General features: G+C 40.5%; 1 protein-coding gene and 1 pseudogene across 1 annotated transcript; both read right to left on the bottom strand.

Annotated features, from left to right (window-relative positions):
• Window positions 1-10993: 10993 nt before the first annotated feature.
• LOC137295530 (3-[(3aS,4S,7aS)-7a-methyl-1,5-dioxo-octahydro-1H-inden-4-yl]propanoyl:CoA ligase-like) lies at window positions 10994-12649 on the bottom strand (annotated as a pseudogene).
• A 7989-nt stretch (window positions 12650-20638) lies between these two features.
• LOC137297340 (3-[(3aS,4S,7aS)-7a-methyl-1,5-dioxo-octahydro-1H-inden-4-yl]propanoyl:CoA ligase-like) lies at window positions 20639-22282 on the bottom strand. Its single transcript, XM_067829350.1, has one exon. The coding sequence runs from the start codon at window positions 22280-22282 to the stop codon at window positions 20639-20641; it is 1644 nt and encodes a 547-aa protein (XP_067685451.1).
• Window positions 22283-23945: the final 1663 nt, after the last annotated feature.

Below are 23945 nucleotides of genomic sequence, written 5' to 3'. Positions count from 1 at the left end.
AAACGTTAAATGTGAATAAAAAATCAATCCCAAGAACTTGGCCTCTTTAACAACTTTAATAGCAGAGCCATTTAGAAACAGTTCAGGGTCTTTATGTGGTTTATATCGTCTACAGAAGTGTATACAATTAGTTTTCGATTTAGAAAATTTGAAACCGTTTTCAAAACACCATTTATTAATTTTATTTACACATAACTGCAGTTGCCTCTCAGTAGTACGCATATTTTTACCACGACAGGAGATATTAAAATCATCCACAAAAAGTGATCCGTCAATCGAATCATTTAAAACTTTGGATAAACTGTTGATTTTCATGCTAAATAAAGTAACAGACAAAACACTCCCTTGTGGAACATCCTGGTCCTGATTATAATGTTCAGACAGGGTAGTACCCACGCGGACTTGAAATTGCCGGTCTTGTAAAAACTGTGATATAAAAAGAGGCAAACGGTCTCTCAAACCAAAATCATGCAAATCCTGTAAAATACCATGCGTCGTATCATAAGCTTTCTCAAGATCAAAGAAAATTGATACAGCATGCTGTTTATTAACTATAGCATTTTTAGCAAAGGATTCTAAACGTACCAAGTGATCATTGGTACTACGATTTTTCCTGAAACCACATTGAATATTTGTTATAATGTTATTGGTTTCAAGATACCACGTTAATCTATTATTCACCATACGTTCCATGGTTTTACAGACACAACTCGTTAGAGATATTGGTCTGTAATTAGACGGATCACTATGATCCCGACCAGGCTTTGGAATAGGGACAACAATGGCATTACGCCATGAAGTTGGGAAATTCCCCGACGTCCATATTTGATCAAAACTTCCTAAAAGGACTTCTAAACATGATTCGGGCAAATGCTTTAGGAACTGATAGTGAATATTATCGGTTCCTGACGCTGTATCATGAGCTTGCTCAAGGGCAGTATGGAGCTCATGCAACGAAAATAATTCGTTATGGTCTTCACCATTGTCTGAGTTAAAATTGATTCTTTTCTTTTCCTCTTGTTTCTGATACTTTTGGAACTCAGGGACATAATTTGATGAAGATGAATGTTTGGCTAAAGTTGCGCCAAGTTTATTTGCTATGTCAGTTTTATTAGATTATGGTATCCCCGTCCTTCAGATGATGCACAGTAGATTTGGAACCCTTGCCCTTTATTCTTTGGACCATATTCCACACCATTGACATTGGTGTGCGTGAATTTATTTTGGAAACATAATTTCGCCAAGACTGACGTTTACCTTGTTTAAAAGCACGTCTAGCCTTTGCGTTAGTAATTTTGACTTTGTCTAGATTATGGACTGTCGGATGTTTGCGAAAATATTTTTCGGTTTTCTTCCTACATTTTCTGGCCTGTTTACACTCGTCAGTAAACCATGGTTTACGAATATGTGGAATTGCAGAGGACATAGGAATTGTTTTGTCTGCAATGGCATTTAGTATATCCGAAAAAGACTGTATTGGATCTTCACTGTTCTTAAAAAGATCATGCTTCAAGTGTTCAGCACACAGTGTCTGATATAATGACCAATCAGCCCTAGCAAAGTTCCGTCTTGATACAGGTGGATCATCACCAGGGTTGATGGCTTTCAGCATGGTGGGGAAGTGATCACTCCCACATAGGTCATCACGGACCAGCCATTCAAATTCATTGTATAAGTTGGAATCAGCTAGTGATAAATCCAGGGAAGAGTATTTTCCCGTAGCTGGATGTAAATAAGTAGCTGAGTCATCATTGAAAATACACAAATTATTATCGGAAATGAATTCCTCAAGGATTTTGCCTTTATTATTAGTATGGTCACTTCCCCATAATGGATTGTGTCCGTTGAGGTCCCCTATAATAATACATGGTTTGGGGAGCTGATCATATAGACTTTGAAGATCTGATTGACAAATATTGGAAGATAGAGGGATATACAAACTGTACAATGTCAAAGCAATGTGTAAAGTCAAGCGAACAGCAACTGCTTGAAGGTTTGTTTTTAGAGTAACAGGGCTATGTATTACGCTCTGATGAACGAGAATAGAAGCGCCTCCAGTAGCCCGATCTCCCAGAGGAGAAAAAGAATGATAAGCGCTGTACTGTCTCAAATTCAAGGTATCTGCATTTTTAAGATATGTCTCTTGGAGACATAGCGTAGATGGCTGAAAGTCCTGTATCAGCAATTGTACCTCGTTGAAATTAGTTTTTAGTCCTCTACAGTTCCATTGCAATAGATTGGACTGGTTCCTGGTGGCTCAATTGGTGATCTTCCACGCGAATGTGTGGAGGGTAAATTCCTCCTGCTGTCCTGTGAGGACAGAGTGATATCCATCTCCAGAGGCCCCAAAGAGTTTTCTACAGGAACTTCTGAAGATGAAGGGATGATGGGAATTGATTTCCTATTTAATTTTTTTCCTTTCTGTTTTTGACTGTCGGTCTGTTTATCAGACGATTGTGATTTGGGCTCAGGCTGTCTCTCAGTCTGTGATCCAGATGTAGATTGAGTTACTGGGGAAGATGGTTTTGCAACTGAGGATACGGTAATGGGTTTTGCAGACTCAACCCATGTCAAGTCTGTCTGACAACTTACAGGAGATGTCATAACAGCGTGAGTGACGGCAGCAGAGTAGGTCTTATTTAATGGAGGCGTGGTTTCAGCTGTCAACAGTTTTTTTGCGTCAAAGTATGAAATATTCCTTTCATATTTAAGTTTCATTATTTTGGACTCCTTTTGCCAAACAGGACAAGATTTTGATGTAGCAGCATGAAATCCAGAACAGTTTGCGCATTTGAACTCATTGTTGCAGTCTGTATTATCATGTTGTTCACCAGAACGATGACATACAGCCGAACCACGACAAGAACTAACCCCATGACCGAACTTCTGACATTTAAAGCAGCGAAGCGGGCTGGGGACATACATGTCCACTCCAATATTGAAATACCCTGCTTTGATTGAAGGTGGTAAGGATGTACGAGCAAACGTCAAGAGATATGTATTGGTATTGGCACTGATTCCTTCTTTCTTGACGGTGAACCGTTTTACAGCTGTGACTCCCTGATCATGAAGTTCAGTTACTATGTCTTGTTCTGACATGTCAGACAGGCAGCGAGCCCTGTCCCGAACAATGACCCGGCAGGAATTTAATGTTCTGTGCACGGACACAGCAACCTCAATATTGGCAAATATTTTGATAGATAAAAGATTTAGAGATTGCTGTCTCCGTGCTCATTCCACCAGAAGTGAACCACAGACGGGTGACATTGCGAACCTCTCCACAAATACCTGAAACAGCCTTAGAAATGGCAAAGGGGTTTAATTTAATAGGAAGATTGTCTGTTGCCTCAATCACTAAGAAACGTGCCCAGTAATCAGCATGGAAGAAACACTTCTTGTTGATTCATCAATATTTTCAATTCGTCGCTTTTTTTCATTTCGCCAAGAACCAGATGATTGGGGATCCATGATTGAAGGAAAAAATTCAGCATCCCTACTCCCCACCCACCATGGAGTGTCAACAAGGACGATGTCAAATAGCATCGGACCTCCAAGATGCCGACACCAGAGATACAGGGCCGCTATACTCCGGCAACTATGACACAAATAGCAACATTTGTATACCAAATAAATTGCCAGGGTGGTTCTGCCCGTGACAAATGATTGGACACATATTGAACTTGGAGGTCAACATTGCCAGACTGGCCCATGAGCCACCGCCTTCTGGCATAGGACTCTAGGCATTAAATATGTCAATATTTTGGAAATGAAAACTCGAAATGGCCAAGACCCAATAAGTAGTCGAGTGTGCAGAAAACTTTTACGATGCACAGGGCATGGCGCGACCAGCCGATTGATAGAACCGGGCCAGTTCTACCACCCGTCTAGGCGAAGTCAGGGCCAAAGTGGTGTGTTAGGCAACAGGAACACGGCTTCAAGCTCCTATTGCCCTCAACCACCAGGATCCCTTCCTCCGCCGACACAGGGCCGCAACCCACGGCAAACGGGTTGGTGGACCAAATATCCCCCCGGGTCCACTACGGGGGTGTCGGCGAGCTCTTGGCGTTACCCAGCACCCAGCACGAGGAGGTGGCTCGCCACAGGTGCCTGAGAAGGAGAATCTACTTAAAATTATCAAGTCTCGACGTGATTAAGGCTTGGATAAGAGCTGAGGTGGCCTTGACATCATGATACCCCCTAATCATGCTGATGTTATGAATATGGAAATGCAGACGCTATTGATGTGCGATTCCATGTTCAAGGCATTTGTCGAATATTACAGTAATGTGTCCCATTTTCTGCATGTACCTCGTAAGGGTGTTTTGTTTGTTATTTTTGTTCGTTCGTTTACCGCCGCACTCAGCACTATTCAAGGTATATGGCGGTGGGCTGTAAATAATCGAGTCTGGACCAGACACTCCAGTGGTCGACAGCTTGAACATCGATCTACGCAATTGGGATACGATGACATATTTCAACCAAGTCAGCGAGCCTGACCACCCGATCCCGTTAGTCGCCTCTTGCGACAAACATGGGGTACTGAAGATCAGTCCTAACCCGGATCTACAGGGGCACATGTTGACACTGTAAAAAACAAGGCCTGGACCCCATTCCACAAAACGATGTTAGCACCACAATGTTAGGCCAAAGCCACACGTGGGAGTTACGATCACCTACGCACAATCACTGTGTGGATTGCGGCCCAGATATCAGATGTGTGAGCTGATAACTGAAATTCTTGAAAGGGTATACAAATCTTGTCCTGCAGTTTGCATAGAAAGGGTACAATTTGTCTGATGCTGTATTTCATAACTGTAATTAGTCATGTCTCGACCTGACACAATCGGCTGGCGGATGTCTGCTGAGGGGATATTTGTTTCCGGAGGTGTTACCACTGCATTGGTGCCAACACTAGTTAAAATGTGTACATGTCAGAAAAATTAGACTTTGATTTTCTGAACCCGAAATTAACATAACCAGACGTGAAATTATCTACACTACCAGAATAGATACGCCAGAATCAAAGCTCAAAATGATACTGCCTTGGGGAAGAAGTACGAATATATCACCATCTGTCATTATGAGTGTTACGTCAAACAATGGTTTTATGGACATGTGCCCCTGTGGTGAACATTGACATCATGTCATCCCAGTCGTAAGCCCATGTTATAGCACTGGAGACCACTTCACGGCTTAGGTAAAGTGTTCGAAATAATCGTTATATATATATATATATATATATATATATATATATATATCCAGGTCTTTGTGGCCTTCAGTAAATTATCTGTCTTCTTACAACTGGAATTCTTCCCTTGTTGTTTTCATTTATGATCCATGATGTTACGGTAATTTAGTTTCACTTCCTGGTATTTCAGCGCTTGCACATAGGGATGTCTTTAACTAGTCTTAATCAAATAAAAACGCCTCTCTGCGACATAGGGTTCGCTAACTGATTTGGTAGAAACAGTGTGAAAATGTGGACAGTGTAGTCTAGTTTTTATTGATTTGATATGATCACCCTGCAGATTTCATTCAGGGTCTGTAGACATAATGCCTGCAGGCGGCAGCAGGCATTGATGACTAACTCGCAAATTGGAGTATCACAAACACTGTCTTTTAGGTCCCTTTTAGTTATGGAGCTCTGGACTCATTTGTATGTATGTCTCGTCAAGAGTATCACAGCACACGTTTTAAAGTCAAATTAGAAATGGTGCGATATTTCTGATGAGGTACATATATAAATATCTATCATGTTTACATTTTAAACTGAAATTTGGTTAAAATGGATTTGGACAATCTACAAACTGTATGAACACACATCCAGTACGTCTTCATAGATTCTGTTCAAAGTAAAGGAACGTAAGAGTATTGAATTCAGTTTGTTTCATTTTATCAAACTTCGTTTTCAGAATAAGCTTGAGTTGATGCTACATCGGTGACTCAGGTTCCTATTAAAGAATTATTCATATGAATGAAAGTAGTTCAGTAGAACGTCATCAAGGAGTTTGACTACTTTCTGTATTTAGCATATTTGTATATTCAGACTGGATTATTGACAAACGACATATACATATGTTTGTTAAGTTCAGATATGGTCGATTAAGATTAGGATATAATGGAGGGAGGTGGCTAGGAATAGATAAGTCTATGTCCATATTGTAATTTTGGTACTGAAGACGAGTATCATTTGCACACTATATGTCATATATGTCACCAAAATCCGATCAAATTCAGATCTATCCTATCAACGGATAATGAACCAGCTGCAGTTTTGGAAAACTTACATAAATTCTTATGGCATGAATATTAATTAAGGCAGAGTATATGTAAATCCTGAGATGATAGATTATCTGTCTCTCTCTCTCTTTCTCTCTCTCTCACACACACATACACACACACACACGAATTTTGTTTACCATACAATATATGTCTATACACCTCATCAAAAGTAACGCAACACCCACATCTTAAGAAAGTTGTGGTACATAAATATGACTGTGCTAAAGAAAATGGTTTTCAAAGATCGTTGAATGGGATATTTGTGATCTTTAGGTATCTTTCTCAGTTCCCATTGGCAAATCACCTGTAAAAATGGTAATACATGAGTCTGAGGCAATATCTTTTAATGACAACAATACCAGCCAAAACAAGTCCATGAAAAGTATTGCCACCCACAGTTATTAAATGGACACAAGACATCGAATGTGCATGTAAACTGAACCTTATATGGGACAGTGTCACACAGAAAAATGTGTCCATATCTTGTGTATCCACCTCTGGCAGCAATGGTCACTCTGACACGACTTCTCATGCTCTCAATGAGCCTCCGGATCCTCCTCAATGGCATTCTATTCCACTCCTCCACCAAAGCCTGGGACAATTCCTGCAGGGAATTGACTGGAGGTTCCTTCTGCTTGACCTGACGACCAAGAACGTCCCACGGATGCTCCAGGGTGTTGAGGTCAGGGCTTCGAGCTGGCCATGGAATCGTGTCTATGGCATTGTTCCTGAGTAACTGGCGAACAGCATGGGCCTAGCATTGTCGTCCATGAAGACAGGTCGGCTTGCAGGATTGTGGTTGTCAAAATGAGGCAGCACATGTTCATTCAGAATCACATTCTGGTATCTCTGTCCATTAAGATTCCCAGGATTGATGACCATATCAAGCTTGCAGTCAAAGGAACAACAACCCCACACCATGACACTACCTGCTCCAAAGGGTACCTCCTCCTGGATGTTTCCCTGGTGATATGCTGCTCCTCTTGACCCCCAGACTCGCGCACGGCCGTCTGTAACGTGCAGGAGGAACCGGCTTTCGTCGGACTAATGAATGCGCCGCCATGATCTAATGTTCCACCCCTGCCTTGCTGTGCACCAATTTAGACGATCCTGTTTGTGTCTGGGGGTCAATAGAGATCTTCTGACTGGACGTCTTGCTCTCAGACCTGCAGCATGAAGACGTCTCCAGAGAGTGCCGGTGGACAGTCTTTGGAAAGGGCGCCATAGGTTCAGTAGCTGCACACTGTTGAGCAATGGATTACGCTTAGCCATTCGAACCAATGCTCTTTCCTCCCTGGCATCTGTTTTCCGTGGCTTCCCTGTCCTGGATCGGTCCTTAACCTCTCCTGCGGCACAATGTTTGGCAATTAACCTGCTAATCGTCGTGTGACTTAGATTCAATTCTCGGCCAATAGCACGGCATGACATCCCGGTCCTGTGCATACCAATGATCTGCCATCTTTGTCCTATGGTCACCTTGGGTGCCATTTTAACCGAAAAGCCACTCAGAGCATGAAAAAAAACGCAGCCTAGTTTATCTGAGATTAAACATACATGATCGTGTTGAGATGGTGTCTTGTTACCCGTGCGTCTCACGTGCACGTGAATTTCTCCAAGGTGCATGCTTTAGGCAGAAAGTATTTTCAAAGACACCTATCGTAAAAATCATCACTGGAAATATTGTTAAGTTAGGGTAATTAATATTGTGTGGTGCGTTACTTTGGATGAGGTGTACGTAAGGTTACGTTCTGTAATCTAAGGCAATCTTACAATGTATCTGTTGTATATAAAATGATAAATAAATCTGTTCTTCACTGAGGTGAGTTGAAGTAGGGTGTGATGTCGCGCTTACGAATATGGCGATGTGCATGCGTGTGTATGTATGGTTGCTTTTACTAGCCTAGGTCTAAGCTTGGTTTAGAGTGCTAACTCAGTGAGATGCTGCAGTTAATCATGAATACCCGAGTCAGACACATTACTCTAATCCTTGTTGTACTCATTAATGCCGAGCACCAGTCAGGGACCAACAAGTATCTCAATTTAACGTCTTTTGGTATGACACGGCCGGGTTTCGAACCCGTGATCCTCCGCTCTCAGGGCGAACGCGTTAACCACTACACCACGAAGGCGGCAAACGTCCTTGTATAAACACTGTACACGCTACATGAAACGTGCATGCAGAAAACGGTTTCCACGTAATGCCCATGCAATGTGTCGTCAACATGAGTAAAGACAACGACTATAAAAAGCCAAACCAAATTCACCATTTCATCACGAAATTTACGACTTAAACGAAGATAAAAGTGCCATGACTGGATGATGCTATGGAGTGAATACTACGGACCGAAATATCGCCATTGGACGTTTGGAAGCAGACGAGACACAGTCTGGCGTTGCAAGATACTTCAACATCTGCCACAGCACTATATCTAAATTATGGTATCGTTACGCCATTTCATTTCGACCAAAGATTGTCCCAGAAGTAGATCTGCCATATTGTTGCAGTTTGGTTGTTTTTATCATAATAAAAAGTTCTCACTGATTTTGTTGGTGCTTGGGGGTGGTGTGGTAGCCTTGTGGTGAAAGCTTTCAGTCTTCATGCCGCAGACCTAGGCTCGATTTTCAAAATGGGTACAATATGTGAAGCCCATTTCTGGTGTCCCAGGCTTTGATGTTGCTGGAATGTTGCTAAACGAGGCGTAAAACTAAACTCACTCACTCACCTACTTACTCTTGTTTCCATAGCGATCAGGATGGCACCCACATACTCGCTCCAATGTAATACTTTCTTTCATCTTTTCCTCAAGGACGTATATAGGTCGCTACAATTAAGAAAAAAAGACATCCCGCCGAATCCAACTCTTCAAAATATATATACTTCTGCCATCGTCCAGCAAAATCACAAACGGGACACAATAAATGGGCACTTGTAAATTCAGCATGATTGGCAAGAATAATTTCGTTATCCATCCTCTTAAACACATTGTGCTAAAGGAGTCGCACTGTGTGTCAAAACAGACTCTGGTGTACGTGAGTGAGTTTAGTTTTATGCCAAAATTCCATCTACATGACAGCGGTGTGTAAATAATCGACTAGGAGGGAACATGTATGAAAGCTGATGTATCAATTGATACTTTTGACACCAAAACAAACAGAAATTCCAATGATAGTTACTTAAGTAACTTTCTCCCTAAGTGACCAACACAGTTAAAGCTATTTCTGTTATTAAAAAAGGTGATCATTTAGATATATGTTAATGGCATGTGGTCAGTTGGTGTTTGGAAGACACTTGATAAAATGTCACAAAAGTAATTGACCGACTATGGTCTCTTGAATTCAATTCTCTGTATAATGCCAAGACACACGAACATTCATCCTTATGTGCGTATAACCTGTTATGGCTAGGACACAATGAACAGTTGCACCTCACTGTGTCAGCTGAAGAAGAAGACGAAGAAGACGAAGAAGACGAAGAAGAAGAGGAAAGTTTTCATAAAAAGGGACCGAAGAATAGGAAAAGGTTTTCTTATTTTCTCGCAGGCAGTATACGTTCTCTAGCTAATTAGTTAATTAACAGTGAGGTGTTTGCGTGAGACGTCACTTGCGTTTCGGGCACATCACACATTTCACTCATCATACTCAGCCCTATCTTTGGCAAAGGAGACCGCTAGGCTATCTCATCGTTCCTATTCAGTGTTTGATACCAGAAGCATCAATCTACACGGCATCAAGCCTAACCATCAGGTTGCTGAACTCTGAACTCCGTACGGTACCAAACCGTTTTCTTAGTAAGGAGGATGTAACAGACCAAGGCGGTACTCAGTAATCAACATGTAAAGGTGAATATGTGAGACGGAAATGATTGATGCCTTATCTACACATGTTCGGATGAGTCAGGTTCGGATGTTTGCGAAGAGTAACAACCTTGTACGAAGCTTCAGCAAAGCATCCAAAACGTTTCATGATTTCGATGTTTTACATCAACTGGTGACACATATTTATACATGTGTCCATGAAACAACTGATAGAAAACTTAAACTTAATTAGATTCCGTTGTGGAAACAAAGGCACCGGTTTACTATGTACACATTGTATAATACAGAAATAATCCAAGGTTACTAAACTAACAAGGAGCATTTCCGATGTTATGATAAACTGTTTATATCCATGGAAACAAATCTGAAGAAACACAAGAAAGAGAATATGCATGCTCCACCATGACTGCTGCAAAGTTAAATAGATGTATTTGTTCCATTCGTTAGTCGTATTACATGGAACACACTTGTTAAACTCGCCTGGAAGTGATTACACAATGCTATTTAAAAAGGAAGCTATTTTTCGAATTTCTAAAATAGATGAAGAATATCCTAAGTGCTCTATCAACGTAACCCTACACTCTTTATTCATGAAAAATGGGGAGTCAGTAAGCTTGTGAATCTGTATAAAGAGACCAATCACCTACCATATTCACAAGCAAGTTTGATTTCAGTTTCTGTTCTTCTGAGCTATGCACATGGAGTATGTCCTGAATACATTTAAATGATGGAATAACATAAGAGTGTGTTAATACATAACTTGGACAATGATGCAGTCAGGTTTGAATATCTAAACAGCCCATGTGAGCAATACAAACTATGTTTCTGGAGTATTTGTACTACGAAAAAAAACATTTTAGGAGCGCTTGTTAGCCATTTCAGATCTGACACGACAGCTATACTTGCAATCTTTCACTAGCAAACTTCGCCAGCTGCTTTCGATCAACTTTGAAAGAGTTCAGGACTGGAAATGTGTCAAAGAATTCAACATACTTTGGAACAACATTTACAGCTGCTGACCCTTTCATAGCACCAACTTCACCTTTCACAAAAGTTATGATGTCATCTTGAGTCATCCTGGCTCCCTCTTCCAGTTGGTCACAAGCACATATCTCGTGGTGCAGAACCTTGTCGGGAACGGGAACAATATAGTTCTGCTTACTCCCAGGGCATTTAGCAAGCGTCTCCTCAAGCCATGTTGGATGAAGGACGTAGAGGCCGTGCATGATGGCGTCAGAGCTTCGGCCTTCAACAAGCAAACACCCCTTCGTGTCTTTATAACCCAGGTCTCCTGTTCGAAACTAGCCATCTTGTAGCATTGATAAATGTGGGTCTCCAAGATATCCTTTGGTTGAAATCTCTGATCGAATTAGGATTTCTCCAAGAGCATTGGGTTGAAGTTCAACCATTTTTGAATCAACAACTTTTACATCCACCCCTGACACTGCAAAACGTGTCACAGTTTCCCTAAAATCACACACGTTCTCCCCATTGAACACCATGATACTGACCACCCCGACTTCTGTCAAGCCATAACTGTTAGGGACTGCAACAGTAAGTTGTCCAATAGATTCAAGACTTCCTTTCTTCAATGGCTGGCCACCAGTCGCGATAAGATGAAGTTTGTGATGTTTTGATTCCCAGAAGTCTCTTCATTTGCAAATACCGACAGTCTGGAAAGAGGGAAGTCATGCTAATTTGATATCCTCCTGACAGAAGATATTCCATACGAACTGGAGATCGTCTGTGGGGACTCCAACAGAATCATCTATCAGAACCCGTTGCCAACCAGTCAAAAGGAAGTAGTATGGGAAACCTCCAGACCAACCGAGTGGAGCAGCATTGTAAACAGACTTCTTATATTTGATATGTGCCCCCATGACATCAGTCATCTTCTTTCACAACATCAGAAGGGCTTTGTGGGAATACGGGATCACTTTTGTGGAACCCGAACTCCCTGATGTTGTAAATATTTGAACAACATCTGAGGGTTTCATAGTGTTATTCACATAACTATTATTTGAAGGCAGTGATCCGAGAAACTCAAATTCTGGTTTCTTCGTTTTGCAATATATCACATTCTACCAAGTGCTTGGTACACGTACACATCTGATTTCAGAGCTGTACTCTCCATCCGATACGATATCGAAATAACCACAGCAAATACACCTTATATAATACGCCCCATTTTCCTGATTTGGATCCGTGACTAGAGTTCTGCAGGTAGCCTTTCGCATGGATTCAATAATATCTTGACCATCAGAACGTGGAATTTGGACGTTCATTGCCACAGCTCTAGCTAAATGTACACCAAAGCCTACTATGACCTTTTCTGGACAGTTGGGAAGACCACATGCACACCACATCTACAGACTGTACACCAAGTTCTGTCAGTCTGAAGGCAAATCTACTTGACAGATCCAGGACATCTCCCCGTGACAAGACATATTTGCCATTCTTGCTCCAAAACGTGAAACGTTGCTGAAACGGGGCTCAGTCTTTCCCAAGAAGCAGATTCTATCAGGAATTGTTTGACCGATGTGTGCCTCCATTGCTGAATTGTATCAGGAAAAAAGTGCAATAAATGACTATCATGGACCTGTTTGTAGATAAATTGGCTGAAGAAGAACCTTCATATTGCTGAGGCTTCCTGAACTACGGTTATTTGTTCATATATCATCTGCATGTTGGATTGATGGATATACATTGTTTACACAGAAAGACTGACTGGGGAGATCTTTCTTTTTCATGTTATTTATTTGTTGTGTAGAGAGTTGGAGTAGCTTCTGGTTTAACACAGTTTCTCAACAGTTTATACAGTAACTAAACTGGTGTTGTGACCACATCCTGTTGAGAGTTTCATTGAATACATCCTGTCTTTCCAGAAGGTAGGGTTGGTTTCATTTTAACAGTGGTTCATCATCATTGATTAAAGACTATCAAAGAGACCGAAAACAAAGTCTTAGATCTTAAAGGTGAACTCATAAAAGAAGTCAAAGGTTGTTTATGCAGGGCACACCTGAGACGATGATAGCAATCACAACCGAATTTGATGTTTGTGTTTCGAGTATATGGAGAAGGTAGATTGGTTCTCGTCCCACTTCAAAGTTAAAATCATGGTAAAAAAAGAAACATAAAAAGAAATATTTTCTAATTTTCTTTATATGTGGCCAGAGGTCCAACTTTTACATCGGGCATCAAACACAAGAACGTGGTCGCCTTTACAGTTTTAAGAGGAGTACAACCTGATATTAAATCTGGGTCCTTGTAAGTCGACTGTCGTGAAGAGCAGCTTCCTACAGGTAATTTCTGAGGAACGTTCACAATATCATTGATCCACAGCACACCTTTGCTCGTCTGTTTTATTGTCGGTTACGAATCCTGTGTCGGTGGAGCACATGATTCTGGTGGCTGAGGGCACTTTTTGCATCATTCCCTTCACCAGTATACCCTTTCGACCCTCACTTCATCTTGACTGTTGGTAGAATCGGCTAGGTTCTATCAATCAAGTCCTGTGCATAATTTGTGTTTGAGCAAATTTCAAATTGCCCTTTCTCTTCCCGCACTTTGTTTATAAGGAACATATGGCTGTTTACCGTGTGTACTATTTAATTTGTCTGGAGGCGATGTCTCATTGGCCAATCTTCTGCAATGATCTGTTGGCTCATCCTTTGCCTTGCATATAAAATCTTAGAATACATGGCGCCAAGAAGTTGGCGATCCATTTTTTCATGACATTCCTAACCCTAACTCAGAATACTGAGTCCCTGATGAAATCTGGACTGCATAACATCTGGACGTAGCATGTACATGTGATCAATGTCATGCGTTCACAGCGTGGTACAGACGTCTTGTACCATCAAACAGTCTTGAGCAACAGTGTGTCAGCTGTTATGCATCGTACCTGTAAGGTGTGATGAGCTCTGTTTGAATATGTGTTCTACTGAGACAGTTCCGGAGACTTCCACCGTGGTCTAACCCATCCAATTTTACAGAAAGAACTGACATCATGTGAGGCATATAAAATGTGCTGGCTATCTTACATCTTACATTAAAAGCGACACACAGGTACGTAAACATTATGAAACACATTGAAGTGTTTTCACGAAATTCAAGGCACAGCGTGAATGGTCAATCATTTTGTGAATCTATGTACAGCAATACAACTTTGTCCCCCTCCCCACATGAAATGTTTTCTTCAGTTTTGATGAGATGAGCCGCTTACACCAGATAGTTTAGATATTCACAAAGATCAAACCTACGGTTCTACTATTCCTTGTTTTATTATCCTTCTCTTGCAACAACCAACCAAGGCTTAAAGGGTGGAATGCGCGTCTGGTATTTCATCTTATCAGTAATACAATGCCATCGTGATGTTAAGTCACACAAAGCATGTAATTTCTATTTCAATAGTTTTGAAATATTTCACAAATTTTGAGAAACAATGGAGCGTGCTCGTTTTATGGGGATTTCAAAGAGTGTCTGTTACAACACTAGGAAGTTGTTTGATCGAGAGTACAACTTTCATGACGCCATTAACGCTGTCAGAGAGTTATATGGGGCCATGTAGAAGAAAGTACCAGTGACAAAATGATGCAATTCCTTATTTTGATTTTAACCATACGTTCCCGTATTATTTCAGGGGGACAGCTGAATAGACCTACCATGTTTATACCGGTTACCACCGGTGGGAGGTGAACACCAGGTATCATCAATATTTCATTGTGTTTCATAAACACAAGCTCCGTCATCGTATCGCTTAGTGACTATCATTGGATTGTCTGGTCTAGACAACATCACACAGCTGTAACACTGCTGAAAAACAATATCTGCTCATGATGTAGCCACAGTTTTACAATGAACCCTGCTTTTAGCAGATATTTCAAATGGATGTGGAAAGGGTTTTGTCGTTTATGCTTATTCATACTGACATGACAATTCAAATTCCTTTAAAAAGCCGAAACGAACTTATGCTCCTGCGACTGAAGACTGAAAACGCAATTCCAAAGTACCGGTTACGTTTCCCTAAGTAATAGTGAGAAGACCCCCAGGTTTTCTGAACTCTTTGCAAAATTAACTTAGAACATTTATGGAAATATGTTAAAAATATGAATGTCTGAGGAAAGTTCTTGAAGGAAATTCTTTGACCAACAAGTGTAAATCACGGACGTTTGTTCATCTATGTATTCAGACGGAGAACGAGATCATTTCCTATTATATGGGTCACAACAACCACCAAATGTGATGTCCGTTAAAGAACTTGGAATCTTTATAAACGTCCCTTCCTACACCTTTCAATATTTGGAGCTGAACATCAGTACATTAAGTGGCTGACTCGCTGAAGATCGTCAAAACTAGCTATTGTTTCTAAAAATAAAGAGCATTCAGTTTCATTTCTGAAAAGATGTGTCACACGTAAAAGTATTAAAACAACAGACACAAACATTTTCCTGTTTTTTCCTTCTCACTGAGCACCCGAATCAGTCAGAAAATGATATTTATAGATGTTAAAATTTACAACCACCGAGCTGGCGTGAATGTCCGCAAATTGAATTAAATTCATGCAACAAGGATATCTCATGAGTACACTGTATCAAAAACTCTTGGGACAGAGAATGTAACGGCGGTTTCAAATTTGTAAGAACTGTTCTGGATGTCACTTTCACCCAATAAATCTTGTGATCGCTGGAAAAGATATATGGAAATCAACAAACTAAAAAGCATAAATTTCATAAGGAATATATGAGCATCCTAAGGCACGAATGCCCACAATGTCAGTTTGATGCCAGACAGATTTGACATGGGTGAAGTTTGTCAACCCTAAGCACATTTTACCATCTAAATCTGCTCGTCTGTTTCCTCTGCTTCTTCACCAAAAACCTGTGCCATTTTTCTCCTTTTCTCTTTGTTTATGAACCAGATTGTATCCAAGTACTTCAACATATATAGTGAATACAAACTTAGGCGTTTACAATTGTGTATGTCATTTAGATCGCCTAATAGCATTAAAACATTTCTAGTTAAATTACATGTAATGTTAATTATTTAGAAGACATAAAATGAAAAAAAAAACCCAGTGACTCAACATGGTTGCAAGGTATCTTTGACCAATCAGAATACAGGAAGCTGATATTTAGTGCAGTACTAAAACATGGCCGCGACCATGACTGGGGAATGTTTATGACACTTTCCTAACGATATAATATGTGATTTACGTCAGTTTACGGATATGACATGAGCAAAAGCGATTTCTAAAGGAGTCAATGCGTTTTATCGTCCTTACTCTCACTGCATGACTTCCCATTGGGGTGAGGGCATTTTTTGTCTTGTCGAAAACTTGTCGTAAGAACGACCCTGGATACTTACCGTGGTATATCCTTCATGGACTCCCTTTGTAATTTTTGTAAACCAATTTCAAATAAAAGATTTATATTTGGTGCGATGTAAATAATATCAATTGTGAATATCAAGCTGGTTTCAGGGAAAACTATTCTACAATAGACTGCATTTTTACACTTCAGGCTATGGTACAGAAGTAGTCATGTAAAAACAGGCTAGGTTTTATTATTTTTTTTCAAAAGCTTTCGATATACTTCATCACGATGAACTTTTATTGCTCTCCGTGAGGGACTTTCTAAACTAATAAGGGTACCCGTCAGGAATGCATTTGAGCCCTCAAATATTTATTATATTTAGTAATCATTTATGTAGAATCAAGCAACAAGAAAGTGGTAAGGGACTATATATTTACGCTGGTTTTAATGTGTATGTCCCTATGTTTGCTAATGATGTTTCGGCTCTTTCAGACGTGCATATTCAACTGCAGAAAAAATGAATGCCCTTGAACTATTCTGTAGGAAACAAGAATGAAAGTAAATCTTAAGAAAACTTTAGTTGTTGTGTTTAGAAATATACGGATAAGTTCTTATGAAAGGTGATGTTTTCTAAGGCAATTTATCAGTGGACCAGTTTCAAAGGAACTTTGGAAACATTAATTGCAACAGATTTATTCTAACAGAATATTCTCTGATCACACCAATTTTAATCTAATATTGGTGTTGAGTAACTTGCTCATGACAGATGTTTAAACAAAGATAATCAGATAATTAAAACAGTCTTGTACACTTCCTTGAGTAATTCCTCCAAAGTTCTCATCTGCATGATTGGTCGTGTAATGATCAACACCCTGAAAAAGGTTTATTTGGTGAATATTTAATTCAAGAAATTAATGTTTACCAAATATGAAAGTACTAAAATGTAGCTAATTATGAAAACAATGTTTCTACAGAATTACAGTTGCACAAGTTTCATAAAAGGCTGTTACCAACAGACCAAGGTCAAGGCCCTGTAATCAGAATCTAGCCCGGAGATACCTTTCTTCCAGGAGCTGTGAATCATTAACGTGAAACCATTTCTGCAGGAATCGCATCCTGGGCATCATTTTGATAAAAGAAACTAGTGGGCAAAAGAAAGTGAATACCTCTATTAAAGATCCAGGCCAAACAATGTTTTTAAGTTACAGTGCCGGCCTTTATTAAAGCTAGTATTTGGGACAATGCACCAACAGTGTCTATAAAGAAACTCACCAAAGATGAAGAGCACCTTTCAAATAATGGACAAAGGGGTAGGAATAGCACAGTTTACAGATGTAAGAAGAGTCAATCATGGAACGTCTCAGTCATTTCAAGTCTCTAGTCACGCATACATATCCTTAGTATCGAGTGTGACCACCTCTAGCAGCATTCGCGTCCTATCGACAGTCGACGAATGACGTTATTCGGAATCCTATTCCCCTCGTTCCTGAGAGCGTCTGCACGTTCCTGTCGGTTCGCTACGGGTCGTGGTCGTCTTCTCACTTGACGATTCAGATGATCCTACAAGGGCTTCATGGGGTTTAAATCCGGTTAGCGTGGTGGCCATGGAAAAACTTGGATATACTGGGCGTTCAAAACGTTCTGGACAATGCGCGCTGTGTGGGATCTGGCGTTGTCCTGCTGCTGAATTATTCCCTGTTCTGTTGTTGCTGATAAAGACTTGGTATTGGCACGTGGTGATGAAAGTCATCTCTTTACCCCCGAGCGTTCAAATTTTCATGCATTACGACCAATCAGTGCGTTGATTCCCACAAATCCCACCCCAAGAAATGTCAAGAAATGTGGGGAAAAAAATTCCCCACAACACAACAAAAAATCGAAACAAACAAACAAAATTAATAAAAACGTACCTAAGGTACCTATAAGGTATCATAAGGTACAAATTTCATCAAGATTTTTTTCAACAATATGAATTAAGATTTCTGCTGTACATATCCTTTAAAGTCAAAACGTCGCGTCTTCGATCCCCGGCCATGTCGTACCAAAAGACGTTAAGGGCACGTCTATGGTGTCCGAGTGGGGTCTTCATACTTAACTGTGGCATGGTATCTCAGTGAGCTAGCCACACATACACACACACGCACGTCGTCATATGAGCGAAACATTTTTAAACACAACGTTAAATCCATTCACCCCACCTCACCAACGTACTGTGCGTGCACACAAACAATGTTAGTCGAAACATGCGTCTTTGTAACTTTTTGTAACTTTGACTAACTTTAATTCCACATGATATTTAACATACCTGTGCATAATAGTGTATAACTGAGATTGTCTACACATCGGCACCCATTCACTCACTCACTAATTTCCTAGACTGCAAAAAAAGTGCTAGAATCATGACTGAATTACATCTCCATTTATTCTCATATACTCCGCATATGCTACGTAGATGTTAGTGCATGAACTACTTGGAAACAATATAGAATTAGAGAATGATTGTAAGTCAGTGGCGTAACATGTGCTATTTATTGAGCTGTTTCTTCAATTATTATTTTTTAAAAATCCCATCACATCTGTGTTTAAAGCAGCCATCAACGAACTTGAGATTCTGCTGTGGAAACAAAGGCCCAGGTTTAATGTTTATATAATGTACAGAAAAGACAGACCCATGAAAGTCCGGGGTAGAATAAATCGGGTGGTCAGGCCCGCTGATCTCGTTATGTTATCGGTTCCCAAATGCGCAAATCGATGCTGATGCTGTTGATCACTGAATTTTCTGGTCCAGATTCGATTATTTACAGACCGCTGCCATATAGGTGGAATATTGTAGCGTGCGGCGTAAAGCTAAACTAACGACCTAACTCGCTCACTCTATAAAGGCAATGGCGAAATACAATATTGAGAAGAAAAAAAAACCAAGAACAAATATCTATGTTCCCAAAACCTTGCAAAGTCAAATGTTTGCTCCATTTATACACGGCGTCATTAATGAAGGGTCAAGCTATTGTAGCACAATTTCTGAGAAAAGAATGTTTTGCAAACTTTCCTAATAATATGGAAACACATCAGGCCCTTGAAATGTCATTCTTACTTTCTTTAACGTCAGATACATTCTATTGCAAATGGCGCAAACACATCTGCAACTTAATGTCAATGATTTGCACATGCGAGTCGCTGTATCCATAGAAAGTGGACGACAATACACACGGACAGATGCTTTTTTACTGTCCTTCACTGTTCAGTTACCTGTTTTAAATCGCAGCTTAAAATGAGACGTTTTTTATATTTGCTGGAAGGGTTCAGGGTACAGACCTTTTGGAATCTGGTCAAACTAATCGTCAGGCAGCAGTCCACTTTAATGTTTGTTAGAGAGCTATTCGTGGAATACGCACTTCGATCAGAGTCACAACAGTCCAAGATGATGGACACATGCATTTCGTTTGCTTAACGCAGCTGGTCTTCAGCAGACTTCATGCTAACAATGTAGGGATATCCAGGGGCACGGTTCATTGACGTTTAAGGGCAGCCAGAATCCACTGTAGGTAACCTGCAGTTAGTCCACCCGTAACACCACGTCACTGGTAGCCGCGTTTGAGATGCAGTAGACATCGTGGCTGCTGGAATCAACGTCAGTGGTCACTATATAAACTGATGTTTGCTAGTAGTGTTTGAACGTTTTGCCTTTATGTCAAGATATGTCACATTTGTCAACACATTAAACGGTATTAGGACACTCATAGTTCTACTATTTCACATGTGCTATATTTAATCTGACCCTTTATTAGTCATAGGGTCGGTGAAGTATCCTTGTTAAAGTGTTCTGGGAGTGATTCCTTAAACTGGTACAATAGATGAAGGATATTTCAGTGTTCTAGCGGCTACAGATGTGAAGGTATGTGCTAAAGAAAGTGGTTGCACTATATCAACCGGTCGGTCGGTATAAAACAGACCAATCACACACACGGCCCTTACATGTGAGCTTTAAAACAACAAGTGTGTTAGTCCAAGTATCTATTCCTCTGAGGTATAAGCACTGGGTAGGTTCTGATTAGAATTAAATGACGAAATAACACAAGAGTGTTGAGTGTGTTAATGCATAATTTGGAAACGGATGCAGTGAAGAGGGTGTGTTTGGTTTGATGTTCCAACATTCCTTGTGAGTAAAGATAACATTATTTCAAGAGTAATTCTATTAAGACAGGGTTAGAGCTCTTGCTAGCCATTTCAGCTCTGACACAGTTGCAGTCTTTCAATAGCAAGCTTCGCCAGCTGCTTTCGGTCAACTTTGAAAGAATTCAGGACAGGAAATGTGTCAAAGAACTCAACATACTTTGGAACAACGTTCATAGCAGATGAAATGCCAGCACTAACTTCCCCTTTCACAAATGTTATGATGTCATCTTGAGTCAGGTGGACTTCCTCTTCCAGTTGGACGCAAGCACATATCTCGTGGTGGAGAACCTTGTCGGGAACGGGAACAATATAGTTCTGCTTAATCCCAGGGCATTTGGCGAGCTTCTCCTCAAGCCATGTGGGATAAAGGATGTAGGGGCCGTGCATGATGGCGTCGGAGCTTCGGCCTTCAATAAACAAACACCCTTTCTTGTCTTTATAACCCATATCCCCTGTTTGAAACCAGCCATCGTGTAGGGTTGATAAATGTGGGTCTCCAAGATACCCGTGTGCTACAGTCTCTGATCGTATGAGGATTTCTCCAAGAGCATTGGGTTCAACTTCAACCATTCCTGAATCTACAATTTTTACATCCACGCCTGTCACTGCAAAACCTGCCATGTTTTCCCTAAAGTCACACGTGTTCTCCTCACTGAATATAATGGAAGTGACCATCCCTACTTCCGTTGAGCCATAAGCATTAAGGACAACGTCAGTAACTTGCCCAATGGATTCAAGACTTCCCTTCTTCAATGGCTGGCCTCCAGTCCCGATTACATTCAGTCTGTGATGCTTTGATTCCCACATGTCTCTTCTTTTGCAAATGCCAGTAATCTGGAAAGATGACAGCAGTGCCAATTTGATATCTTCCTGACAGATGATGTTCCATACGAACTGGAGATCATCTGTGGGGACCCCAAGAGAATAATCTATCAGAACCTGTTGCCAACCAGAAGAAAGGAGAAAATATGGAAATCCCCCAGCCCAACCAAGTGGAGCAGCATTATACACAGCTTTCACATTTTCGCCATATGCACCCAACATCTCAGCAAATGTCTTTCCCAACGTCAGAAGGGCCTTGTGTGAATGTGGGACCAGCTTCGTGTATCCTGAACTCCCTGATGTTGTGAATATTTGAGCAACATCCGATGGCTTCGCCTTGTTGTTCACATACCTATCAGTTGACGGCAGTGATCTGAAAAACTCACATTCTGGTTTCTTCGTTTTGCAATATACCACATTCTTCAGACTTGGCACTTTGACACATCTGATTTCAGAGCTGTACACCCCACCCAATACATCGAAAAATCCACTGCAAATACTCCAAGCCCCATTTTCCTGATCTGGATCCGTGATAAGAGTTTTGCAGTTAGCCTTTCGCATGGATTCAATGATATCTTGACCATCAGAACGTAGAATTTGACCATTCATTGCCACAGCCCCAGCTAAATGTACACCAAAGTTTGCTATTACTCTTTCTGGACAGTTGGGAAGAGCAATGCACACCACATCTCCGGGATGAACACCAAGTTCAGTCAGTCTGAAAGCAAACCTACTAGATAGATCCAGGACATCTGCCCGTGACAAGACATATCTGCCATTCTTGCTCCAGAAAATGAAGGCGGGCGTGTGGGGCTCAGTCTTTCCCCAGAAGGAGATTCTATCAGCAATTGTTTGATCTTTGTATGTTTCCATTGCAGAAATGTATCTGAAAAATAATGTACAAAACGCCATAATCATAAACTCGATATGGGGTTCGTCAACTGAAAACCATATTCTAAGAGGCTGTTTGAACAGTTTAAGCAATACAGATATATATTCGTGTTCATGTTTAACATGTTTACGACATATTCGTTTTGACAGAGAAAAGGATCATTAGTCTCACTAGCAGTCTACCGATTACTGAGAAAATTAGGTACCCTCATGTGTGCATTCCATAAGCTCCCCAAACTCAGACACTTTAACACAACAATTCTGGTTGAGTGCACAACCTATCCTCAAACTGATACGTATTCCTTATAATGGATGAGCAAAGACGTTGACTTGATTCAACATATTTATTGAGTTCAACATAGACAGTCAATAAACAATAAAGATAGTACTGCGTCTGCTTGATAATCACAATCTTGGCATCACATCAATAACAATAAGTTATTTAATCACACGAAATGATCTTCATCATTTCCAAAGTCCATCAGTGGCACATGATTCACTAAAAACCAGACACCAAATTTCCCTATCCAAGATGTAATAAATGTTCCACTGCATCCAGGAACTGGAGTCAGGAAAAGAGTTCATTACATCCAACCACATATCCTGGACATCACACTAAGGGAGAAGTGCCAGACCAACTGTTCCTATGAATTTCTCCACCTCTGCGAGTCCAAGGTCTTTCCTCCAAACGGTTTGACAGCAATGGTAAATAGCACCCGTTATCTCAACATGAGGAAACCCTGTCTCAGCGGTGCCGATGACTGTAATCTCAAGGTCTGGATGTAGGTTGATGTACTGCTGGACACTGGTTCTCGGGACCTGGAACACACTGGTGTAGGTTGTGGCTTGTCGATTGGATACTTAGGATCAGCTTAGACAAGGTAGCAGAGCCTGTTCTGGCGTGGATAAAGTAGACGTCATCCTAGAGGTCAGGGCAGGTAGTCCAATATTCTGGTCCCCTATTCTTGAAAGGATCCTAGCCCTAGGATACCCTAACTTTGATCAGGGGTCTCGGATAGATGACCTACCTACCTTATTATCGGAAAGTATCACACCGCTAGGATATCCTAACCTAGGACAAATACTATGATAGGTTCTGAATTTGTCCTAAGTCTATCATGAACATGCTGTGATCCTTGTTTGTTCACCAGTTTTGACGTTGTCAAACAAGATAACTCGTCTAAATAGTATTTGAATTTACAACAGCACACAATTTAGATGGGCATTTTAAATATTTTATATTATTTTAATCATTTTATCGGTAATGAATAGACAGACATACTTGTTGCAATACACACATTCTATAGATCAACAGAACAGAAGACATTTGTTCAATTCTTAGCTATTCTATCCCGTTTTATTCACAACAATGCTCTTTCTGTCACATTTCTGTAAAATGCCACTGCCAAGGCCAAATTGATAAGGGAATTAGATCCTGTATATTTCCTATGGGAATTTACAATTTGTGAGATGACGGATGATAAGAGTTCAAGTAGTCATGAAACTGTGAAGGAAAAATGCTGCCTCCAAAATAAATGAAAAAGAAAATGAAAACTTCATGAACTACAATACAGTGGTGGTAATGTCGAAAATAACAATATTTTTTAAGGTTATTTTAAATATACTCAAGCACTAATTTACTATA

Source organism: Haliotis asinina, chromosome 9, assembly GCF_037392515.1.
Source record: "Haliotis asinina isolate JCU_RB_2024 chromosome 9, JCU_Hal_asi_v2, whole genome shotgun sequence".
NCBI lineage: Eukaryota > Metazoa > Mollusca > Gastropoda > Lepetellida > Haliotidae > Haliotis > Haliotis asinina.
Note: the sequence above shows the minus strand (reverse complement) of the source record. Positions and strands in the feature narration are given on the sequence as shown.